The sequence below is a fragment of the Leopardus geoffroyi genome, chromosome D2 (assembly GCF_018350155.1).
Source record: "Leopardus geoffroyi isolate Oge1 chromosome D2, O.geoffroyi_Oge1_pat1.0, whole genome shotgun sequence".
NCBI classification, from domain to species: domain Eukaryota; kingdom Metazoa; phylum Chordata; class Mammalia; order Carnivora; family Felidae; genus Leopardus; species Leopardus geoffroyi.
This window is the reverse complement of record NC_059334.1, coordinates 27,973,222-27,995,847: the sequence shown is the minus strand read 5'-3', so window position 1 is coordinate 27,995,847 and position 22,626 is coordinate 27,973,222. Positions and strand designations below refer to the sequence as shown.

At 36.0% G+C, this 22,626-nt stretch overlaps 1 protein-coding gene across 3 annotated transcripts in view; it reads left to right on the top strand.

The window, feature by feature from the left end:
• Window positions 1–22,626, top strand: part of CTNNA3 (catenin alpha 3) — a 1,797,955-nt gene that overhangs the window by 1,442,873 nt on the left and 332,456 nt on the right. For all 3 annotated transcript variants that reach the window (XM_045437558.1, XM_045437556.1, XM_045437557.1), the window contains one exon: window positions 8,633–8,784. In XM_045437558.1, coding sequence (XP_045293514.1) covers window positions 8,633–8,784 — 152 coding nt within the window. The remainder of the gene's footprint in view (window positions 1–8,632; window positions 8,785–22,626) is intronic.

Here is a 22,626-nt window from a genome sequence, read left to right as displayed (position 1 = left end):
TCAAAATCTTACAAATAATGGAATAGAGGGAACACATTCAAAATCATTACTACCCTGATACCAAAGCAATACAAAAACAATACAAGAACAAATAGTCTGGTTTGTCCCAGATAAGTATTGCTACTCTTACTTTCTTTTGACATTCATTTAAATGATAAATGTTTCTCCAACCTCTCACTTTCAATCTGCAAGTGTCTTTAGGTCTAAAATGAGTCTCCTATAGGTAGCGTATAGATGGGTCTTATTTTTTTGTTTGTTTGTTTTTAAGAAGATAGAAGTTTATTGAATAGGAGCACAGGAGCAGCAGGCAGAATGGCAGAGGAAAGGCTATCTGCTGGGTCTTGTTTTATTTTGTTTTGTATTGTTTTGTTTTGTTTTGTTTTGTTTTTAAATCCATTCTGACACCCTTTGTCTTTTAATTGGAGTACTTAGTCCATTTACATACAAAGTAATTTTGATAGATATATATTTATTCCCATTTTATTACGTGTTTTGTTGTTATTTCTGGATATTTTCTCTGATCCTTTCTTGTCTTTGTCACTTTTGGTTTCTCTTTTGCACTCAGATACCCCTTTAATATTTCTTGCAGGGCTTGTTTAGTGGTCACTAACTCCTTTAATTTTGTTTGGGAAACTCTTTATCTCTCCTTCTGATCTGAGTGATTGCCTTGCTGTACAGAGTATTCTTGACTGCAGATTTTCCCCGTTCAGCACTTTGAATATATCATGCCACTCCCTTCTGGCTTGCCAAGTTTCTGTTGAGAAATCTCTAGCTAGCCTTATAGGTCTTCCCTTGTAAGTTAAGGACTTCTTTTGTCTCGCTGATTTTAAGATTTTTCTCTTTATCACTATATTTTTCAAATTCAATTACAATAAATCTTGATGTTGACCTGCTTTTGTTGATTTCGATGGGAGTTCTCTGTGCCTCTTGGATTTGAGTGTCTGTTTCCTTCCCCAAATTAGGTTTTCAGCTATAATTTCCTCAAATAAACCTGCCCTCTTTACTTGCTCTCCTTCTGGGACTCCTATAATGAGAATGTTATTACTTTTGATTGAGTCACTGATTTCCCTAAGTCTATTCTCGTGTTGTATAATTCTTCTTTCTCTCTTTGGTTCAGCTTCATTATTTCCATTATTTTTCTTGTTTTATTTTGTTTTTTTTTGGTTTTGTTGCTGAGAGAGAGAGTGAGTAGGGTAGGGGCAGAGAGCAAAGAGAAAAGGAGAGAATCTTAAGAAGACTCCATGCAGAATGCAGAGACCTATGTGAGGCCTGTGAGATAATGAACTGAGCTGAAATCAAGAGGCAGATGCTCAACCGACTGAGCTACCCAGGCACCCCATTATTTTGTTTTCTATGTCATTAATTCATTCCTCTGCTTTTTCCAGCCTGCCATTCATTGCATCAAGCCTGTTTCCAATCTTGTTTATTGTATTCTTCTTTGGTTTTTTAAACTTTTTTTTATTTCTGTTGTAAGGTTCTCACTGATGTAGTCTATTTTCTCAAACCCAGTGAGCATCCTTACGATTGTTGCTTTAAATTCTCCATCAGGCATGTTACTTGTATCTGTTTCATTTAGATCTCTGGCCATGGCCTTACCTTATTCTTTCATTTATGATAAATTCCTCCATCTTGGCATTTTTCAAAGTCTCTGCCTTCTTCTATGTGTTAGAAAATCCAGTTATGTCCCCTGCTCCTGAAAGTACGAAGAAGAGATCATGTAGTGTCCAAGGCCTGGAGCTTCAGGGAGTGTCTCCAGTGTGTGCTGCATGAGCTCAACTATTGTATTTTGGCTGTTTTATCCTTCAGACCAGTCACTGCAGAGGCTCCCTTTGCCTTCTCTGGGCAGTGTTTCATCCTTGGCCTAAATGTGGTGAGTTTTAACTAGGTTTGCTCTAGTCTGCTTATGAAATGAGGCCTGACACCAACTCCACCAGAACTGAGACCCTGCAGAATTCTCTGGTTGGGAGATATGTTGTGGGTAGGGGCTTGTGCTCATCTTCTGAGGCGGGGGGGGCACCAAACTGGGACTGAGGCAAGGTGGACTGAGAAGGGCAGTCCTGAGAGAGCACAGGAGGGTGGGGCTTCATGTAAGTAGGTTAGGCAACCAGCATTTGGGCTGAAATGCTGTGCTGCCTCCCACAGGTGGCTCTGTGTTTATGCTGAGGGGAGGGAGAGAGAAATGGCACAGGCCAGCTCCCCTGTTCCCAGCGAGGCATCTCTCTAAATGCTGACTCTCCAAGACACACTAAGAGTGAATAATCTCCCCATTGTGTGTCCCAGACATTCTTTGGATCACAGTTCCATGCTATCTGCCCCTGGGTTGTTTGCCTGCCTTCTCTCCAGGAGCAAGGCAGCGCCCTCCAGGCTCTATCCCAGCCAAGCTCCCTGACCTTTAAAACTCCAGGCTTTAAGTCCTACTGTTAGCAAGAGCTCACAAAATTCAGCCGCTTTCATTTTCTAAGCCAATAGCTCTGGGAAAATGTTCTCCTTGTGTGTTCCCTGTCTGCTTCTCTCTCTCTCTCTCTCCTTCTCTCTCTCTCTCTCTCTCTCTCCTTCTCTCTCTCTCTCTCTCTCCTTCTCTCTCTCTCTCTCTCTCCTTCTCTCTCTCTCTCTCTCTCTCTCTCCTTCTCTCTCTCTCTCTCTCTCCTTCTCTCTCTCTCTCTCTCCTTCTCTCTCTCTCTCTCTCTCTCTCCTTCTCTCTCTCTCTCTCTCTCTCACTCCTTCTCTCTCTCTCTCTCTCCTTCTCTCTCTCTCTCTCCTTCTCTCTCTCTCTCCTTCTCTCTCTCTCTCTCTCTCTCTCTCCCTCTCTCTCTCTCTCCTTCTCTCTCTCTCTCTCTCTCTCTCTCCCTCTCTCTCTCTCTCCTTCTCTCTCTCTCTCTCTCTCTCCCTCTCTCTCTCTCTCCTTCTCTCTCTCTCTCTCTCTCTCTCTCCCTCTCTCTCTCTCCCTCTCTCTCTCTCCTTCTCTCTCTCTCTCTCTCTCCCTCTCTCTCTCTCCTTCTCTCTCTCTCTCTCTCTCTCCCTCTCTCTCTCTCTCCTTCTCTCTCTCTCTCTCTCTCTCCCTCTCTCTCTCTCCTTCTCTCTCTCTCTCTCTCTCCCTCTCTCTCTCTCTCCTTCTCTCTCTCTCTCTCTCTCTCTCTCTCTCTCTCTCTCTCTCTCCCTCTCCACCTTCTCTGCACCAGGGCTCCCTCCCTTCCACAGTGCTGTAATCTGTTTCTCGCCAAAAACCACATCTCTGTACTTCTTACCTTTTTTGATATGGCCACTTCTCTGTTTAATTGTGGAATTTGTTCTGTCAGTCTTCCGGCCAATTTCTAGGTTATTTAGGATGATTTGTTAGTTATCTAGTGGTGTTCATTGGACAATACAAGCCTAGGGTCTTCCAACTGGGCCTCCATCTTGGGGAATTCTGATGACTTCTTTGGTTCTGCTTATGTTTACTTAGGAGTTTTATGGTTTCAGGTCTTACATTTAAGTCTTTAACGCATTTGGAGTAAACTTTGTGTATGGTGTAAGAGAGTGGTCCAGCTTCATTCTTTTGCATGTAGGTGTCCAGTTTTCCCAGCATATTTTCCCATGTATATTCTTGGCTCCTTTGTTAGAAATTAATTGATCATATATGTATGCATTTTTCTGGGCTCTCTATTCTATTCCATTGATCTATTGTCTGTTTTTATGCCAATACCATGCTGTTTTGATGATTATAGCTTTGTAGTATAGTTTGAAGTCATGGAATGTGACATCTTCAGATTTGTTCCTTTTTCTCAAGATTATTTTGGCTATTCAGGGTCTTTTGTGGTTCCATACAAACTTTAGAAATATTTTTTCTAGTTCTGTGAAAAATGTCATTGAAATTTTGATTGAATTTGCATTGTATCTATAGATTGTTTTAGATAGTATGGCTATTTTAACAACATTCTTGAAATTCATGAGTTTGGATTATCTTTCCATTTATTTGTGTCATCTTAAATTTCATCACTGTCTTACAGTTGTCAGTATATAAGCCTTTCACCTCTTTGATTAAATTTATCCCTAGGCATTTTATTCTTTTTGGTGCTATTATAAATAGGTTGTTTTATTAATTTTTTCTTTCTGCTAGTTCATTATTAATGTGGAGAAATGGAACAGATTTTTGTCTATTGATTTTGTGTCCTATAGCTTTACTAAAATTGATTAGTTTTAACATTTTTGGTGGAGACTTTAGGGTTTCCTACATATGGTATCAAGTCATCTTCAAAGAGTGACAATTTTACTTCTTCCTTATGAATTTGGGAGTCTTTTATTTCTTATTCTTATCTGATTATTTTGGCTAGGATTTTGAATAATATGTTGAGGGAAAGTGGTAAGAGTGGGCATCCGTGTCTTATTACTAGTCTTAGAGGAAAAGTTTTCAGCTTTTAATCATTGAGTATGTTTACTGTGGGTTTTTTCATATATGAACTTTATTATATTGATGTATGTTTCATCTATACCCATTTTGTGAAGGGTTTTATGATAAGTTTTGAATTTTATCAAATGCTTTTTGTGTATTATTGGAGATGATCTTGATTTTTATTAATGAAATGTGTCCCATAGATATTGAATTTTTAAAAATTTTTTCAATGTTTTTATTTATTTTTGAGACAGAGAGAGACAGAGCATGAGCAGGAGAGAGACAGGGAGACACAGAATCTGAAGCAGGCTCCAGGCTCTGAGCTGTCAGCACAGAACCTGACACGGGGCTTGAACTCACGGACTGTAAGATCCTGACCTGAGCTGAAGTTAGTCGCTCAACCAACTGAGCCACCCAGGCACCCTGATATTGAATTTTTATATTTACATTTAATAATATCAATGTATTTTTTTAATTTATACTTTTCTTTCTTCATTAATTCACTGTTCTTTAGGATGTTGTTTAATATCTACATATTTGTGATTTTTCCAGTTGTCTTTTTGCAATTGAGGAAGTTTGAAATTCATATCATGGTGTCAAAGAGTTTATTGATATGATTTCATTCTTCTTAAACTAATTAAAACTTGTTTTGTGGCCTAACATGTGATCCATCTTGAAGAATGTTCTGTGTGCATGTGAGAAGAATGTATATCTCCTGCTATTGGATAGAATGTTTGTATATAGCTGTTAGGTCCATTTGGTCTAATATGCTGTTTAGCGCTGTTTTATTGATTGATTGATTGATTGATTGATTGTCTGGATGATTTATCCATCTATGTAAGTAGGGTTATTAAAGTCCCCTACTATTAATGTATGGCTGTCAATGTCTCCCTTTAAGGTTTTTAATATTTGCTTTATATATTTAGGTGTTCCTTATTGGTGCAGAAATATTTACAAATGTTATATCCTCTTGTTGGACTGACTTTATATAACAGCCATTTATTTATTTATGTATTTATTTATCATTTTTTGTCTTCTATTACAGTTTTTGTTTTGAAGTCTATTTTGACTGATCTAAGTATAGTTACACCAGCTTTCCTTTTGTTTCCATTTGCATAAAATACCTTTTTCCATCCCTTCATTTTTAGTCTGTTTTTCCTTAGGTCTGTTTTTAATCTCTTGTGAGTAGCATGCAGTTGTATTGTTTTCTCATCCTTTTAGCACTCTTTGATTGGAGAATTTATTCCATTAACACTTAAAGTAATTAAGTATGTACTTATTGTAATGTGATTAATTGTTTTCTGGATGTTTTTATAGTTCCTCTTTGTTCCTTTCTTCTCTTGCTCTCTTCCATTGTAGTTTGGTGACTCTCATGTCTTGTTTACATTCCTTACTCTTTGCCTTTAATGTATCTAATGTAGGTTTTTGCTTTGTGGTTACCATGAGGTTCACATATAACAAGCTATATATATATAAAAGAACCTATACATACATATGTGTGGGTGTGTATATATATGAATCTTTTTGGGGTTGATAGAAACTTAGAATGCATTTTAATCCTCTGCATTTTTACTCCCCCCCCACCAACACATTTTATGTTTTTGATATTACAGTTTACATTTCAAATTTTGTACCTCCCTTAACTAATTACTATAGTTATAGTTAATTTTATTACTTTTGTCTTTTAACTTTCATACTACCTTTATAAATGGTTAATTCACTACCTTTACTAAATATTCACCTTTATCAGCGATAGTTTTACTTTCATATGTTTTCTTGTTATTCATTAGGTGGCCTCTCTTTTCTGCCTCAAGAAGTCCCCTTTAACTTTCTTATAATGCCAGTTTAATGGTGAACTCCTTTAGCTTTGGGCTGTCTGGAAAATTCTTTATCTCTATATCAATTCTGAATGTAAGCCTTTCTGGGTAGATTATTCTTATTTGAAAGCTTTTTCCCTTCAGCACTTTGAATATATCATACTATTTCCTTCTGGCCTGCAATGTTTTTGCTAAAAAATCAGCTGATAGTCACATGGGGATTGCCTTATATATAACAAGTTGTTTCTCTCTTGCTGCTTTAAGATTCTCTCTTAATCTTTAACTTCTGACATTTTACTTATAATGTGTTTGGTGTTGGTCCCTTTGGATTTATATTCTTTGGAACCCTCTGTGCTTCCAGGGCCTGGATATCTCTTTCCTTTCCCAAGATAGGTAAATTTTCTGACATTATTTCTTCAAATTCAATTTCTGCCTGTTTCTCCCTCTCTTTTCCTTCTGGGCCCCCTGTAATGCAAATATTATTCTGCTTGATGTTGTCCCATAGGTCTCTTAAGCTATCTTTACTTTTTTTTTTCATCTTGTTGCACTTTTGATGTGAGTTCCACTGCCCCATCTTTCAGATTATTGATCCATTCTTGTCATTCTTCTAGTCTACTGCTGAATTCCTCTAATATAATCTTTCAGCTCAGTTATTGTATTCTTTTGCTCTGTGACCTCTTTTTGGTACCTACTTATATGTTTTATGCCTTTGTTGAAATTTTTACTGTGTTAATTCATTCTTCTTTATCTTTATAAATTTGGTGAGCATCACAATTACTTTGAACTCTTTATCATGTACATTATTTATCTCCGTTTCATTAAGGTCTTTTTCTGAGGTTTCATCCTGTTCTTTTGTTTCAAACATATTCCTCTGTTTCCCCATTTTGTTCCACCCTTTGTGTTTGTTTCTATATATCATGTGAAATAGTGACTTCTCTCAGCACTGAAGCAGTGGCTTTGTGTAGGAGTTCAACTTTGCCCTTGCTTTGGTTGTGTCTTGAACCTTTGTGATTGTCTAAGTAACCTGATTTTGTTGTTGTTTTTGGATTATTTATTCTTGATAGGTTCCAATTTTTGAGCATGTGCCAAGACACATCCTCAGTGTATCAAAAGAGAGTGATCTCAGTTAGCACCTATTTTCAGCTGATTAGAAGCCAAATCCTTAGGCAGCAGCTTTTAATGTATGTACATATACATAATCCTGTGGGACCACAATTGGTCCCTAGCTGACTCCTAGCTGACTTCCACGCTAGGAAATCGGGAGGTGTCCCTTGGTTTACAGTTGCAATATTTGGAGTTCAGATGAGTGTATAAGCTCCTTTCTGGAGGCACCTGTAAGCTTGGGTGAGGCCAAAAGATGCAAATCCCAGGGCTTTTAGTGAAGCTATGAAAGAGTGGTTGGGGACAGGGTATATCTGCAGTTTTCACATTGTTGGAGAAGAGTGCTTGGGTGGGCACACCCTTGGCTTTTGTGAGGCTGTGTTTGCCCACACCCCCCTGTGCTAGAAAGCTAGAGAGAGAGAATAAATATGGTATTATCAGCACCTCCATCCCCAGAGAACATACCAACTTGTCCCTGCACCTCTGGCAGATGTCTTAAAATTAGCAAATAAACCTCCTTCACTTATCACCCAGCACCTCTTATCTCTCTAATGTAGATCCTAGGTGTTGAGGTGCCTGATATGGAGCACAAACTCCTTACTCCTTAAGGAGAATCTCTGGATTCAAGAAATTTCCTCCCTATTGTGTGGGTTGGATATTGGGAAGACTGCATCTCTGCCTCTCCTACCTCTCGTGATATGGTCCTTTAATCCATTGTTGTGGAGACAACTGTTTACCTAGTTTTCAGTTCTTTTTCAGTGGGAATTATTCCACATATACCTACAGATTTGGTGTCCATGAGAGAAAGTGAATTCAGGGTCTTCCTATACCACCATCTTGGAACCCCCGCCTTTTGACGAATGGGAAAATATCTTAACAAAAGAAAGTTTATTGTTTTTTTTTTATTATTTCTATGAGATAGAGTTATTACCTTTAATTACATTTTCCTGTATTTAGCAACTCAAGTGATTTCTTTCTTTAAATATCTTCATGTTTATAATTTCAACTGTTAACACACCAATTCTTTTTGGTACTTTCTTGGGGCTTATATTGGATAGGATGAGAAATGTTTATATGGTCCCAGGCTGGGTAGAAAAAAAATGACATAAAGGAGAAAGATAATCTTTGAAAATATTTCTATAAAAATGTGGTTTATTGTCTTTGATTCTGTTTACTTTTCAGAGATCCAAAATTATCCTGACAAAATATTTGGTCTCTTTACATTAAAAATAATTAAAATTCTATTAATCAAATATTTTTTTAAAAATATCTCATATTTTTATGGCACTCCAGAAATCTGAAAATACAAATAGAACAATCTTATTTTTCTTATTAATTTTAACAGCAATTCCTGAGTTTGTAACACAAGTGAATGTTGCCTTGGAAGCCTTAAGTAAAAACTCTTTGGATGTATTTGATGATGATCAATTTGTGGATATCTCAAAGAAGATCTATGATACAATCCACGATATCAGATGTTCAGTCATGATGATTCGGGTAAGTTTGCTTTGCTTCCCATTGAATTATTGTAATGCCCTTCACCATCTGGAATGCTTGGAATGATTGCAAGAAATATTTTATCTCTATTTCATAATGTCAATGCTGAAATCCATTAGAACTTTAGAAATTTGTATGTATCCCTGAAGTCAAATCTACTGTCACAAACAACACTTTCACTATGTATTTGGTTATAACTTATGCAAATGAGCACATTTAACTGCTGTGTGTGCAGAAATGATAGGATTCCTTGTGTGCAGAATTCACTGAGGTGTCACATAGCATGATCAGGAGCCAAGGAAAAATACATAAAATAATTTGCTTTCTTTTCTTGAATGGAAAGGAAAGGATCTTTCTCATTACTGTGTTAAAATTGATAGGAAAATGTGTCTGTTTAAAACAGGTTGTTTCTATGGTCAAACCCTCTCATACTAGATTATAGATTCAGAATATTCTGTAAGAAATCTCACTTGGTGAAAAAAAAAAAAAAGAAATCTCACTTGGAGCTGCCAGGAACAATAAACACATGAACTGTCCCAATCTAGGAGTTGTCTGTTTGGGGAAATATGTGCCATCTTCTTAAGGGCAAAAATGAGTCATTTATTGTGGGCATACTGCATACACAGAGTCCAGGATTATTTATTTGGTTTTACTCAAATTATAATGTGGAGTATTTTTTAAATTTTTATTTAAAAAACAGTGGAGGTTTTCTGGAAAATGCAAATGTAAAGATACGGGGGTATTTTATCTTAGGATGGATTCACATGGAGGCAGACCATGAGGTAAGGATTTGTGTTACTATTAGTCTATTTAGGAGAAAGTAAGACAGAAAAAAATAAGGCAGGGAGGGGAAGTAAACCAGCAAGATGTAATTATGCATCTCTACTGGCAACTAGGGCTCGATCTTGCTGGGAACTCTGGGTGATAGTATTGAATACACCTCAGAATTATCTTACCCGAGGTGAACGAAACCCGATTTATCTACCTATTCATCCTTGGTTAAAGGCTACCTCTCCTCAGAGATGTTACTAAAACCTCCAGCATGGGTCAGTCAAGCTCTTGTGCCCCCAAAAAGCAACCCTTAGGCAGTGTGGCAGGTGCTTGCACAAAAAGGAGTCAGTAGGGATGGTGAGTGTAATTTGTTAAGTATTAATATAATGTAATTTGAAAGCCTCTAGATTTAACTGTTACTGAAACTATAAGTATAGAATAGAAGTACTGAAGAGATACGGGCAGAGCACCAAAAGTATCTGGCAGGTCTGAATGTCGTAGGTTACACTGAGCAGTCTGTAAAAGTGGAGTTGTTTGGGAATCTTTTAAGGGAAACGGCCAAAAGAAGTTGAAGACACTGGCAGGGCAGATGGATGCTTATGAAAGAAATTCTAAGAGAAAAGCAGAGGTGTCAAGCTATAGGATCCAGCACGTCAGAGCATGGCAAAACCTGAAAGCAAGCCAATCATACATAGAAAAGAGAAAGCCAGGAAGTATTTGTTTATATGTGATCGTGAACCGTGGTATTGTGCCAGTACTATGTCTAAGCTGCAAAGTACCTTTATCAAATATTTTCTCCCAAAAAGGATTTTAAGTCTTTCCCATCTAGACTAGTGGGCTGGTGGACTGGTAATAATCCAAAGGGGGTAATAATCCAAAGGGGGTAATAATCCAAAGTCTTTCCCATCTAGACTAGTGGGCTGGTGGACTGGGTAGAACCAGAAAAGAAACGTTGAGTGAAGACACATGAGTTTCAGGCAATGGTCTTTCCAGAGTGAAACACCTGTATTTTCAGTATCCTTGGGTGGATATGTGAGAAGTTTAAACCAATGAAATAGCATAGGTGAACCAGCGTAGGAAATACATTTTTTCCCTTGAAAAAACTATCTGCGGATGAAAAAAGTCTTGTAATTTCTCCCATTCGTATGTTTTAGTATTTAATAATTTCCTTCTTATCAAAATAGCTTACTTATAGCAAGTCAAAGTATCTTGCTATTATTTCTATATATCCCTCATACGGACCAAGCAGTCCTCTGTTGGGCAAGAGAGCAATTTATTGGAATTATTTAACAGCCTTAGAGGGCTGTAATTTTTCCCTATAGTCATCTCTTTTTCAAGGTACACATTTCAATTTATTTTAATTTTTCCTCACAGGAATAATTCAGTATTTTATGTTCTTTACTAGTCCTTATTTAACTTTTCAACAAACTTCTCAAATGAGACTATCAAAAAGCATACTCTAATTAGGGCCTGTCCAAAATCAAATGAAGTGATTTTGACTTGTTTGTATGTTATTGCTAATAATACAGCCAACTGCTGTGAACTTACTTTTCTTCTCTTAAATATCATGATTATTGGATAGACAATAATTTCCTTTTATTTTTATTTTTTACCCTGTTATTGCCTACATATTCCTTCTCTGTTTTGACTTGATATGTTTTCTCAGGTCATAAATCTCATACCAGATTTAAACTTTATTACATTTCTAAATGATTTTTCATATAATTTATCAGTTTGCTTTTAAATTTGGTTGTGACTGTACCTAATTAGCCTCAATTAGAAACATGAGATTGTAATCTAAATTCCTTCATCTAGATTACTAATAAAAATATTGGATTATATTGGACATTCATCTGACTGCAATCTCTAGTAGCTAGCTCCAGTTAAGGATCTTAGTGTTAAGAGACCTTAGAATCTGATGTTCCATCCAACTAAGAACATATTGGCAAGTGTGTGGTTTGTAAGGATGTTTTCTGAATTTTGAGGTAGATATATTCTTCCTTCAAACACACATTATGGACGAAAAAAATAAAACATAAAAAACAGAGCTGCTGTTCTTGAAACCATGAAGGAGAGTCCAGAGGCTCAGCATCTCTGGGCTTGCGTGTCTCTTTTCTTAGGTTATTTCTAGGGAAACTTCTACAGAACTACAAGGATTCCTTGGAGAATGATCCGTAAACCTCTGTACTTAACTGCTAATTGGATTATAGATTGAAAGTAGAAGTCTAACTCAGGTACAATTAATAAAATCTATAATATTTTTTTCCTTTGAAGACTATCCCTTTGTCATAGAAGATAATAAAATTGATCTGGTGTAATCTTCTCTTAATAAGGTCAAATTTAATGCTGACCAATATCCTGACCTTAGAACTACAAAGCATTTGATGCTTTCTTCAAAGTAACTAAAGAATGTCAACATTAAGGCAAGTTCAAGGAGGACTAGGCTATGGTCCTGTGAGTGTTACAAACTACTGTCCTATGTCGGAATTTCCAGAGTGCTTTCAGTGCCCTTCAAGCTTTTTTTTTTTTTTTTAATTTTTTTTTTTCTTCAACGTTTATTTATTTTTGGGACAGAGAGAGACAGAGCATGAACGGGGGAGGTGCAGAGAAAGAGGGAGACACAGAATCGGAAACAGGCTCCAGGCTCTGAGCCATCAGCCCAGAGCCCGACGCGGGGCTCGAACTCACGGGCCGCGAGATCGTGACCTGGCTGAAGTCGGACGCTTAACCGACTGCGCCACCCAGGCGCCCCTTCAAGCTATTTATTAATAAAATACTAAAAACAAAACAAAAAACAAAATGCTAAAAAATTTCAGTGCTTGAAATTTTATGTGGTTTTGTAAAAAATATGATTATATCTGTCTGTAACTTTTTTGGGGATGAATAAATGTGTTAGCAAGTGTTCAGAATATTTTTAAAAATTCTAAGAGAAAATGCTGTGAAATTTAATATTGCTATCTCCACTGGATTCAGTTTGTGGACAAATAAATTTATGGAATCTCATTCTTAACAACCTCAGAGAATAAGGAATATTAAATATTTTTCTTTGAGGTTTAATATCTATGTATAAGTTTTATAGTTATTAAGAGTTCATATGATAAGATTCAAGCAAGTCACAAATCTCTCTAGCCCTCAGTTTTCTTCCTTTGTAAAATAAACTGTATTAAATCTACTTCAAAATATTATTATGCTGACAAAATGAGCTAATAGAAATGAAGTACTCAGTAAACTGTAGTGTCTTATAAAAAAATAGTTCCTATTGCTATTACTATTGTGAATAATGCTAGTACTACTGAAGCTACTTATTACTTATTTTATTTTTAAATTTTTTTTTACATTTTATTCATTTTTGAGAGAGAGAGAGAGAGAGAGAGAGCGCACAAGTGGAGAAGAGGCAGAGAGAGAGAGGGAGACACAGAATCCAAAGCAGGCTCCAGGCTCTGAGCTGTCAGCACAGAGCCCGATGCGGGCGGGGCTTGAACTCACAAACTGTGAGATCATGACCTGAGCTGAAGTCAGATGCTTAACTGACTGAGCCTCCCAGGCGCCCCAGTTATTTTTTTATATGTTGAAGAATGTTATCTATAGAAGTTATAGAAATGTGCCCATGGGCCAACTTGAAGCCAAAGCCCAAAAGTACCTTAAAAGGTAAAGTTCTAAACAAATAATTATGTTTTTATTCAAGATACTGTTTTACATGAGGAAACTTATTGTGTATCTGAATTATAGATTATTTAATGCAAATTGTGCTTTTGAGCCTATATGACTTTAAGCTGGCATTATAATTCTATATATTGTTTTTATTAACTTCTTGAAATGTGCAAGAAGGACTCTTGATGGTTCATCTTTTAGGGAAATGTGCTTAACCAGAAATAGATAAAAATCTTAAAGGACAAGATAATTAAATTGTGAGAAACATGGGTGGCTAGTAGTGAAATATCATCAAAAAGAGGAAAAGATTCAGCAAAAATTCAGCCTTTGAACAGGTATGCAGAATGTGGACTTCACATATTTTGTTTGTGAATTTTCGTATGTGACTTATCAAAAGCACGTAGGAAATACAGAGACGCTTTCCAAACCAAATGTGAAGATTTTCAGGACCACCACTAAGTTTAGATTTTCTGTGTTAGTTGTCTAACTTCATATTTCAGAGAATAAGAACACATTTTGGAGATATCACTTGATTGAAGTTTATTTTTTGAAGAAACAAAGGAAAATAAAGTAAATCAAAAAACGATTTATGTGGCCCAGTTTACATGAACCATTTTTAGATGAATAATTTACATGGCTTCTAAAATTGGAACACAGTTCAATATACAACTTCAGTTTATATAGCCAGAAAACCCCCCTTTTTTTCTGATTCTACTGTACCCTCAGGAATGGATAGATGGCTTTCATTGGAATTATATACAATTTTCTTAATTTAACTTACTTGCACTGTCATGATTTACTTGAATGTCTTCTATTGTTCTGCATAGCTTCTTTGCATCTCACCTCAAAAAATTATTTTGCTTTCTATGTCTTCTGGACCAAACTGCTGTTTGTTTCTCTGAAGTCTCACATTCAAACTTCGGGAGGAAAAGACTGATGGTGTAAGTTAGTCACTGACTGGTGGACAATGTTATCTGGTCCAACTAAAATTCTGTTGAATTAAGTTCAGAAATGAAGAAATAGTGAAAGGAATATTCTGTAAAATCACGACGTGTTCAAGTCTCAATTTTATGTGTTATCATTTAGTTTGTTATCTTACATGATATTAGTTTCTTTACTGTAGAGGGAAATGAAAGCATACTCTATAGCTTTTAGACATCATTGCACTTAAAAATTAAGGGCAGGGGCGCCTGGGTGGCGCAGTCGGTTAAGCGTCCGACTTCAGCCAGGTCACGATCTCGCGGTCTGTGAGTTCGAGCCCCGCGTCGGGCTCTGTGCTGATAGCTCAGAGCCTGGAGCCTGTTTCAGATTCTGTGTCTCCCTCTCTCTCTGCCCCTCCCCCGTTCATGCTCTGTCTCTCTCTGTCCCAAAAAATAAATAAACGTTGAAAAAAAAAAAAATTAAGGGCAAAACATTATTCCTTACAATTGGGAACAAAGTGAGAATGTCCATGCTCCAGTGCAATGAGATGTTGTAGAAGTTCTAGCCAGTACAGTAAATCAAGAAACAAAGTAAAAAGTGTACAGATTATAAGAAAAAATAAAACTGCCTGTATTTGCAAATTATATGATCAACCACATTGAAAATCCTAAAAAAAAAATTAAAACAACAAAAAACTTCACTCTGGTAGAACTGGTAAGTGAATTTAGCACAAAGGAAGGGGAGGAGGAAAGGATAAAGGCAAAATTAATTAATTAATAAATATACAGTAGAGAAATGCAATGAAACTCAATATGTATTTCTATTTAATCACAACAATTAGAAAATATATCTTTTAAAGGTAAAATCTGGGGCTTCTGGGTGGCTTAGCCGGTTGACCCACCGACTTCGGCTCAGGTCATGATCTCACAGTTTGTGAGTTCGAGCCCCGCGTCAGGCTCTGTGCTAACAGCTCAGAGCCTGGAGCCTGCTTTTGATTCTGTGTCTCCCTCTCTCTCTCTGCCCCTCCCCCAGTCATGCTCTGTCTCTGTGTCAGAAATAAACAAACACTTAAAAAAAATTAAATAAAGTACAATCTAGCACAGCGTCAAAAATAACAAAATAATTGATAAATTTAACAAACTTATACAAGGTTTACACTCTGAAAATTATGAGACATTATCAATAAAAATTAAGAAAACACATATTAGGAGAAAGTTAATCATATTCCTGGACTGGGAGACTCAATATTATTAAGGTGTACAATTATCTTGAAATTGATTTATAGATATAATGCTGTCCAAAACAAACTCCCAGTAGACTCTTTTATGAAAACTGATAATCCAAGGTGGTTACATGGGTACATTCATTTGTCAAAACTTATAAAACTGTACACTTAGAATTACAGGTAAATTACGTGGATAAAGTTGATTTTAAAAATTAATAATGTTTTACTTAGTAGTCGGCACGTTAACGATGAGGTGATTTTATTTAGATAAAGTCCTATCGAATGTATTAATTAGGATTAATTAAAAAGGCTGCATGAACTACTGAAAATGCTGATGTTTAGAATATTATAATAAAACAAATACCTTTCTACTTTATAACTGGCTACTTGCCAAATATTTCTTTTTAAAAATATTTTAATATTTACTTGTTTTTGAGAGAGAGAGAGACAGAGTGCAAGCGGGGGAGGGGCAGAGAGAGCGGAATACACAGAATCCGAAGCAGGCTCCAGGCTCCGAGCTGTCAGCACAGACACCAGGCATGAACCCATGAACCGCGTGATCACCACCTGAGCCGAAGTCGGAGGCTCAACCAACTGAGCCAGCCAGACACCCCACCAAATATCTCTAATATATGGTCCTCTTTTGTTGATTTTTATTTCTCATGTTTATAAATTATTATGTATTATCTTAGGTCAAGGATGGCAAACATAGGGCCACAGAGCTGCATTTGGTTGACCATCTTATTTTGTATGACCTATGGGCTAAAAATGATTTTAGTATTTTTAAACAGTTGAAAAAATTTCAAAGAAGGATAATATTTTTTGACATCTGAAAGTTATATGAAATTCTAATTTTAGGAATAACACCAATAGATAGTTCTTTGCCCTATAATGGCAATTTTAGTAATGGCAACAATAACCATAGCAGTAACAGTATGACTCACAAAGCCTAAAACAGTTACTGCCTGGCTCATTACAGAAAAATTTTGCTGACCCTTGTCTTAGTCTGTTTTGGCTCTTTACTAAAATTTTGACTGGGTTTTCCAAGGATCCAATTGCACCTTTATTAATTTTCCTTTGTAAATCTAATCATCCAAAATATTTGAATATTACAATGGTCCTTCCTTCAAGTTCATTGAGTCATGTGACCACCCAGTGCAACTTCTGCTATTCCATCCTATTCCCATTGCAGGGTCCCAGGAGCTTTTCTCCACCCTTTTCCACCCATGTGGTTTCCATTCGCCTAGGTGCTCTAATGTTTTTACCCTTTCTTTGGTAGGTCAAACTATCTGCCCTTCCTTCTTTGCACTTCCTTCCTACTACTTTGCAGAGTGCTTTAGTTACTAGGATTCACTCTTCCCCAAAGGCTATAAAGAGGTTTCACATTCCTCTTGGTATTTTGCATATGTTCAGCAGGTATAATTAAATTTTAAGCTGCCCTTTGATTATCATACATTTTGAAATTCAACTTTTGAGGTTTACAGGATGTTGAAATTCATCAACTTCACTCAACCACTTTACTTTTTCTTTTCTTTATGTTATAGTAGTAACAATGTGTCTAATGATTATTAGATTACAAATGAGTTTGTTAAAGGTGTGTAAATGAAGTGAGCAACTTGAGGTCACACACCGACGGGGAAAGTAACAGATTGAAATCTTGGGGTCTTAGGGCACCTGGTTCAGAACATTTTCCTTTTTCTCAGGAGCAGGAAATAGTTAAGTGTTTTTATACAACAGGAGTCCTTCTACTTCACTGACCTCCCTTCGTCGATGGGCCAGTTAAAAACACATAAATCCCCCAAATTACTTTTTAGGCAGTTTGTTGAAGAATACCTACCCTATAATGCTCCTCTGTCCTGCTTCAGATTCAGATACATAGCCCTTCTGTCTGTTTCTTGTGTTCACCAGACATGCCTACACTTCTGGCATCTTTCCAATTACTGTCCTGTCTAACCATATGCTTTCTCCGAGAATTTGCACAGCAGACTTGTTCAGGTCTGATCCATCATTACGTTTATATCGTCCTGCACAGATCTTATAAGGATCATATACAGAGATAGCATCTCCCTCTTCAACCACTCTGTCTTCTCACTCGAGTTTGGGTTTACGTAGTGTATCATGACAAAGAACATATTATATATTTTTTATTTATCTATTTTCTGTCTCCCCATACAAGAATGTAGAGTTTATGAAAGGAGGGATTTTTTAAACATTTAGGATAAAATCAGATGTTAGGCTTTTTACAATTAAATAAAGTGATTGATTTAGTTGTCAAATTCGCCACTTGTTTGAAACGTAGTCACTGGACCTCAAGGAATTAATGGCAAGAAAAAAATTACTTTGTTATATTTTATATTACAGAAAGTGACAGACACTAAGAAGCTACCTTGATAAATACTTTCACAAAGAATTAAAATTCTCTCAATCTTTGGTTTAAGATAGTTTTGAAAGTACCAAGGATTTCTAATACATACTGTATTTTGTGGCCACCTATGTGATCACAAATGCATATACATGTCTGTATCAAGTAACAAACTTCTATAACACTGAATATATAGTTGTTTTAAGAAGCTTTCATTTTACCTTGTGCAGATGACAAGATTCCTCTTTAAAGATAACAGTTACAGAATAGCCCTGATGAGACTTCCTGATTGTATGCATTAGTGGTTGGGTTGTGGAAGAAAAATCATTGAGGCTAGAGTTTGTGGAACTTGCTGAAGTGTATTTTATGCACATTCTCCTCCATTATCAGACCCTTGGTGTTATAGGTTCTGAAAAGTCACAAAATTCTCCACAAATTTAATAATTTAAAATATGTTTTATATTGTCTTATATTGCACTGTTTGGAAAAGAAATCAGAAACTTAATTAAAGTCATAAAATATAGAAAGATTCTATGACAAAAATTATTTCTAACCCTTAAAAATGGTTATAAAATACATTGTAATGAGTCCATAGTGTCTGTTTACTAAAAAATATACATGAAAATAAAACCAGGAATTTCTGCATATCTTCTATTATCACCAAAATTACTAGTGGCCTAGAAATAAATCTAGGCTACTTGTTTAACAAATTTTTTATCAACAATACGTTTATACAAACTAATCTCTTCCAGTGGAGTTTGCTAACTTAACTCTGGGAAGACAACCCTATTTTAGACTGACTTCACACTTCTCCATCTCAAAGACATTCCCCTTCTTTGGAATATCTTTGTGACCCTGAGTAAGTCAGATAATTTCTCAACTTTGGATTTGCATTTGTAAAATAAGGAAAACAAACATACTGGCCTAGTTATATGGTTGATCAGAGTTTAAACGGGATAATACATGCACAACATTAAGTAAAGTTTTCCAGCGCACTATAAGTGCTCAATGAACTTGTCTTAGTATTACAGTGTAGTAATACAAATACAAAGAATTTGTTATGTGTATTAGTCAAAATAACGCATTCTAGCTGCTCTAACACAACCCCACAAAACCCGATTGCTTATTTCAGTGATAGTTTATTTATCATTTATACATTGCTCTGTTGTTAGCCAGTTTTCCTGGATAAGTTTCTACCAAGTAATGACTTGGTGATTCAGGATCCTCCAATCTTTTGATACTGCTATCTTTATAATGTGGCCTCCACTGTCATTGGAGAAAGGGAAGAAACAGTGGATGATTGATTAGCGAACACCTAACCTTCCTTGGCACACCCTTTGTTCCAGTTATTACTGCTATGCAACAGATGATCCAAAAGTTAGCCACTTAAAACAACAACCAATATATTATGTTCACAGATTCTATGCATCAAGAATTCAGAAAGGGCATAGGCTTGTTTACTCACATATCTGATGTCTGATTTCAGTACTGGAAGACTAAGGAAAATTACATTAACTTTCATGTGGCTTGGCTTTCTCATAGCATGACAATCTCCAGATAATTGGTTATTTTTGTATGGCATTTTAGGAATCAAGAATAAATGTTGCAGCTAACAAAGCACAGACGATACTTTCTTTCCTAACCTACTCTCTGAAATTATACAGTGTTATTTCTGTCATAATTTATTACTTACAAACAAGTCAAAGACCTCCCTCATTCAAGAGGAGGAGAATGAACTTTACCTTTCTGTGTAAGAAGTATAAAGGTCAAAAGGAACAAATGGGATGGGATACAATATAAAGCCTATATTTGGAAAATGTAATGTGCTCTACTTATTATAATACTCTCATCATCATTACCACTAATAATTTTTTTTACTGATTAACTTTGTTACCATAAGTTACCTTGAAAAGTTGACTGCTTTTAAAGAGTAAAATAAACCAGTGGAAATATTTTTAAAACATTGCAGGTAATCATTTGCTTATAACAAGTTTTTGGGAGTTCTGATTAGTAAAATATTCTAGTTAAAAATTTTATTACATTTTAATTTCTTTGGTAACTATATGCATTGCCTATTTAAGATGTTAAGCTATATACAATCTTTCTGATACAAACTTTCTGGTACACTCTAAAAATTTCCTTTGAGGGGCGCCTGGGTGGCTCAGTCAGTTAGGCATCTGACTTTGGCTCAGGTCATGTTCTCACGGTTGGTGGTTAGAGCCCCGCGTCAGGCTCTGTGCTGACAGCTCAGAGCCTGGAGCCTGCTTCCGATTCTGTGTCCCCCTCCCTGGCTCACGCTCTGTCTCACTCTCTCTCTCAAAAATAAATAAACGTTAAAAAAAAATTAGAGATTTCCTTTGAAATAGTTATATCTAGGAGGTACAAAATAGAATAAAACTTTTGAAAAGTGTATGTAGAATACAAAAGTGTCATGAACCCGGATGGCAAAGAATGAAGAAGGCATCATGCTAACAACTAATTTTCTATTTGTTGTACAGTCTCCTCAGTCAACCTCTTGAAAAAAATATTTGAGTACTTTCTATCTTTCAAGAACTGTGTTTAAGAATACAAACATGAGTGAGATGGGATCCTTGTTCTTAATTAACTAGCTTTCTCATGGAATAAAGAGATATGTGAGCCAATGATGAGAATTTATAGTGGTAAGTGCTACAATGAAAACATAGAATCATCATTGCTAATTAAGAGATTTTAATTATGTCATGGAGAAAATTATGCACAGATGTTCTCATTTGGTGACTAAAGTTGGGTGATTAGAGTTGGGCTTTGTTGAATGGATAGGGGTTGCATAGTTGGAACTGTGGTTTAGGACATTTGCAAGGGAAAAGAAGTAAAGACATATTTAGAGAAATGTAATTAGGCCAGAGTGCCTGGACTCCAGTGTATAGGTGGAAAAATAACTAGGCAAATAAAAAGAATCCAGATTTATAATATTTTTTATGCCATGTCAAAGATAAATAACCTTGACCACTGTCAAGAGGAGCACAGTTACTAGGCTTGGCACAGACTATTCAAGATTCATTCCATAGGGTTTGGGTGGGGGAGTATCTTCTCCCTCATGTGCCACAAACACCTCAACATTCCTAATATTCAAAAATTGAAGTGCTTTTAGCAGGAAAGAAAGTAGAAATTAGTGATAGGGTAGACAACAAACAATCCCTTACAATGTATTTATTGTTAAAAGAAGGTAGGAATTTTAATCAAATGCTAATTTACTATTTATGCCTCACTAAATAAATTGATCAAGTGTAATTTTCAGGAATTGCTCTTCCTTAGGATATGAAACCTCTCCAAAAGGGACTTTGGAAGAGTGGTAAAGATAATAACAATAATGATGATGGTGATGATGATAATAATAATAATAATAATAATAATAATTATTATTATTATTATTACTATAGAAAATAAGTGAGGCTTGTGTCTGGAACCAGCCAGCATTTTTGTATTTGAAATGAGCTAAAGCCAAGCATATGCCAACAGCATTTCTAACTGCCTACTCTGTTTTAGGAGATTTAGGAAATCAGACTGACAGTTAGGGATGCTCACCACTAGAGCAGCCAAGGTGAAGGGATTGAAGTGCTGTCTTGCCAGCTTCAGGGACTCGTTGAGTCTGTTCCAGAATATAACATGCCACTGATTACAGAGGATTTTGGTGTTATATTGACAGAAGAAATTGCTAATCAAAATGCAAGTGGGAGATGTAAATGCAAAAAGATATGAACTCACCAATTAATGCACAGAGAATCATTTTCTCCTTTAGATGCCTTGTTTTGTTATTAAATCTGAAGCTTTACACGTTAGCTTCAAAAGAACTACATCAATCAGAGAAGGTTGAAAGACAGTGTGTTATGCTGTGATGAGCACTAGATTAGAAATCGAAAGACCTTGATCTTGGTCTCTGCTACATTATATAGTAAGTAGCTCTGGAGTCCTGATTTCCTACCTTGAACGCACTTACACAGTGTCCTAAAGCATAATGGGGATAATCACATTTTTCTTGCTTATAATTGCATATTTTAGGGGGTTCTTCCTTCCTTCTTTCCTTCTCTATCTATCTCTGTCTTTTCTCTCATTCTTTAAGCTATTCATTGAATTATTTTGATTCATTTATTTTGATAACTTTTTATTGAATACCCACTATGTACCAATAAATTTGTCAGACATTTAGGCATATGGAGCTAGATAAGATAGGCAAAATCTCTATTCTCTTGGAGTTTATATTCTAGTGGAGAGAGACAGAAAGTAAACAATTATAGAAAATATAGACAGGGAAGTAATGATGAATTATATGATGGAATGAAGCAGTATGAAGTGATAAACAGAATATTGGCATAAGAGAAAACAACATGTTAAATACAGTAGTCAGGGAAAACCTCTCTGAGGACATCAAATTTGACTTAGGTAATAAGAATCAAGATGAGTCAACAATTTTAAGATGGAAGAATGTTGCAGGCAGGGTAGAGTAAATGCAAAGAAAACAAGATTAGCAAAACACTGGTTGTACCTGAAGACCTGGAATGAGGCACTGTGTCTAAAGCTTAGTAAAGGGAGGAAGGATAGTAATATAATATGATTTTAGAGAGCTAGACAGAGTATAGATTATTTTGGCCTCTTCAGATACATTAAATAATTTGGATTTTATTCCAAAGCATCGGGAATTATTAAATTAAATCTAACACATGAGTGGCATGATCCCATTTGTATATTAAGAAGTTCTATCTTGCTTTTGTTGACGATTTGCTTTCCAAAAGATCTCTAAAAATATGTTTATCAAGCAAACTAAGTTTATTAGACTTAGTGCAGTAAAAGAGAAACCACCTTGACAGGGTCTTATAAGCATCTCAAATGGGGAGATTGAGTAGGTCTCTTTATATCATTTTAAGGCCTGTGCTGA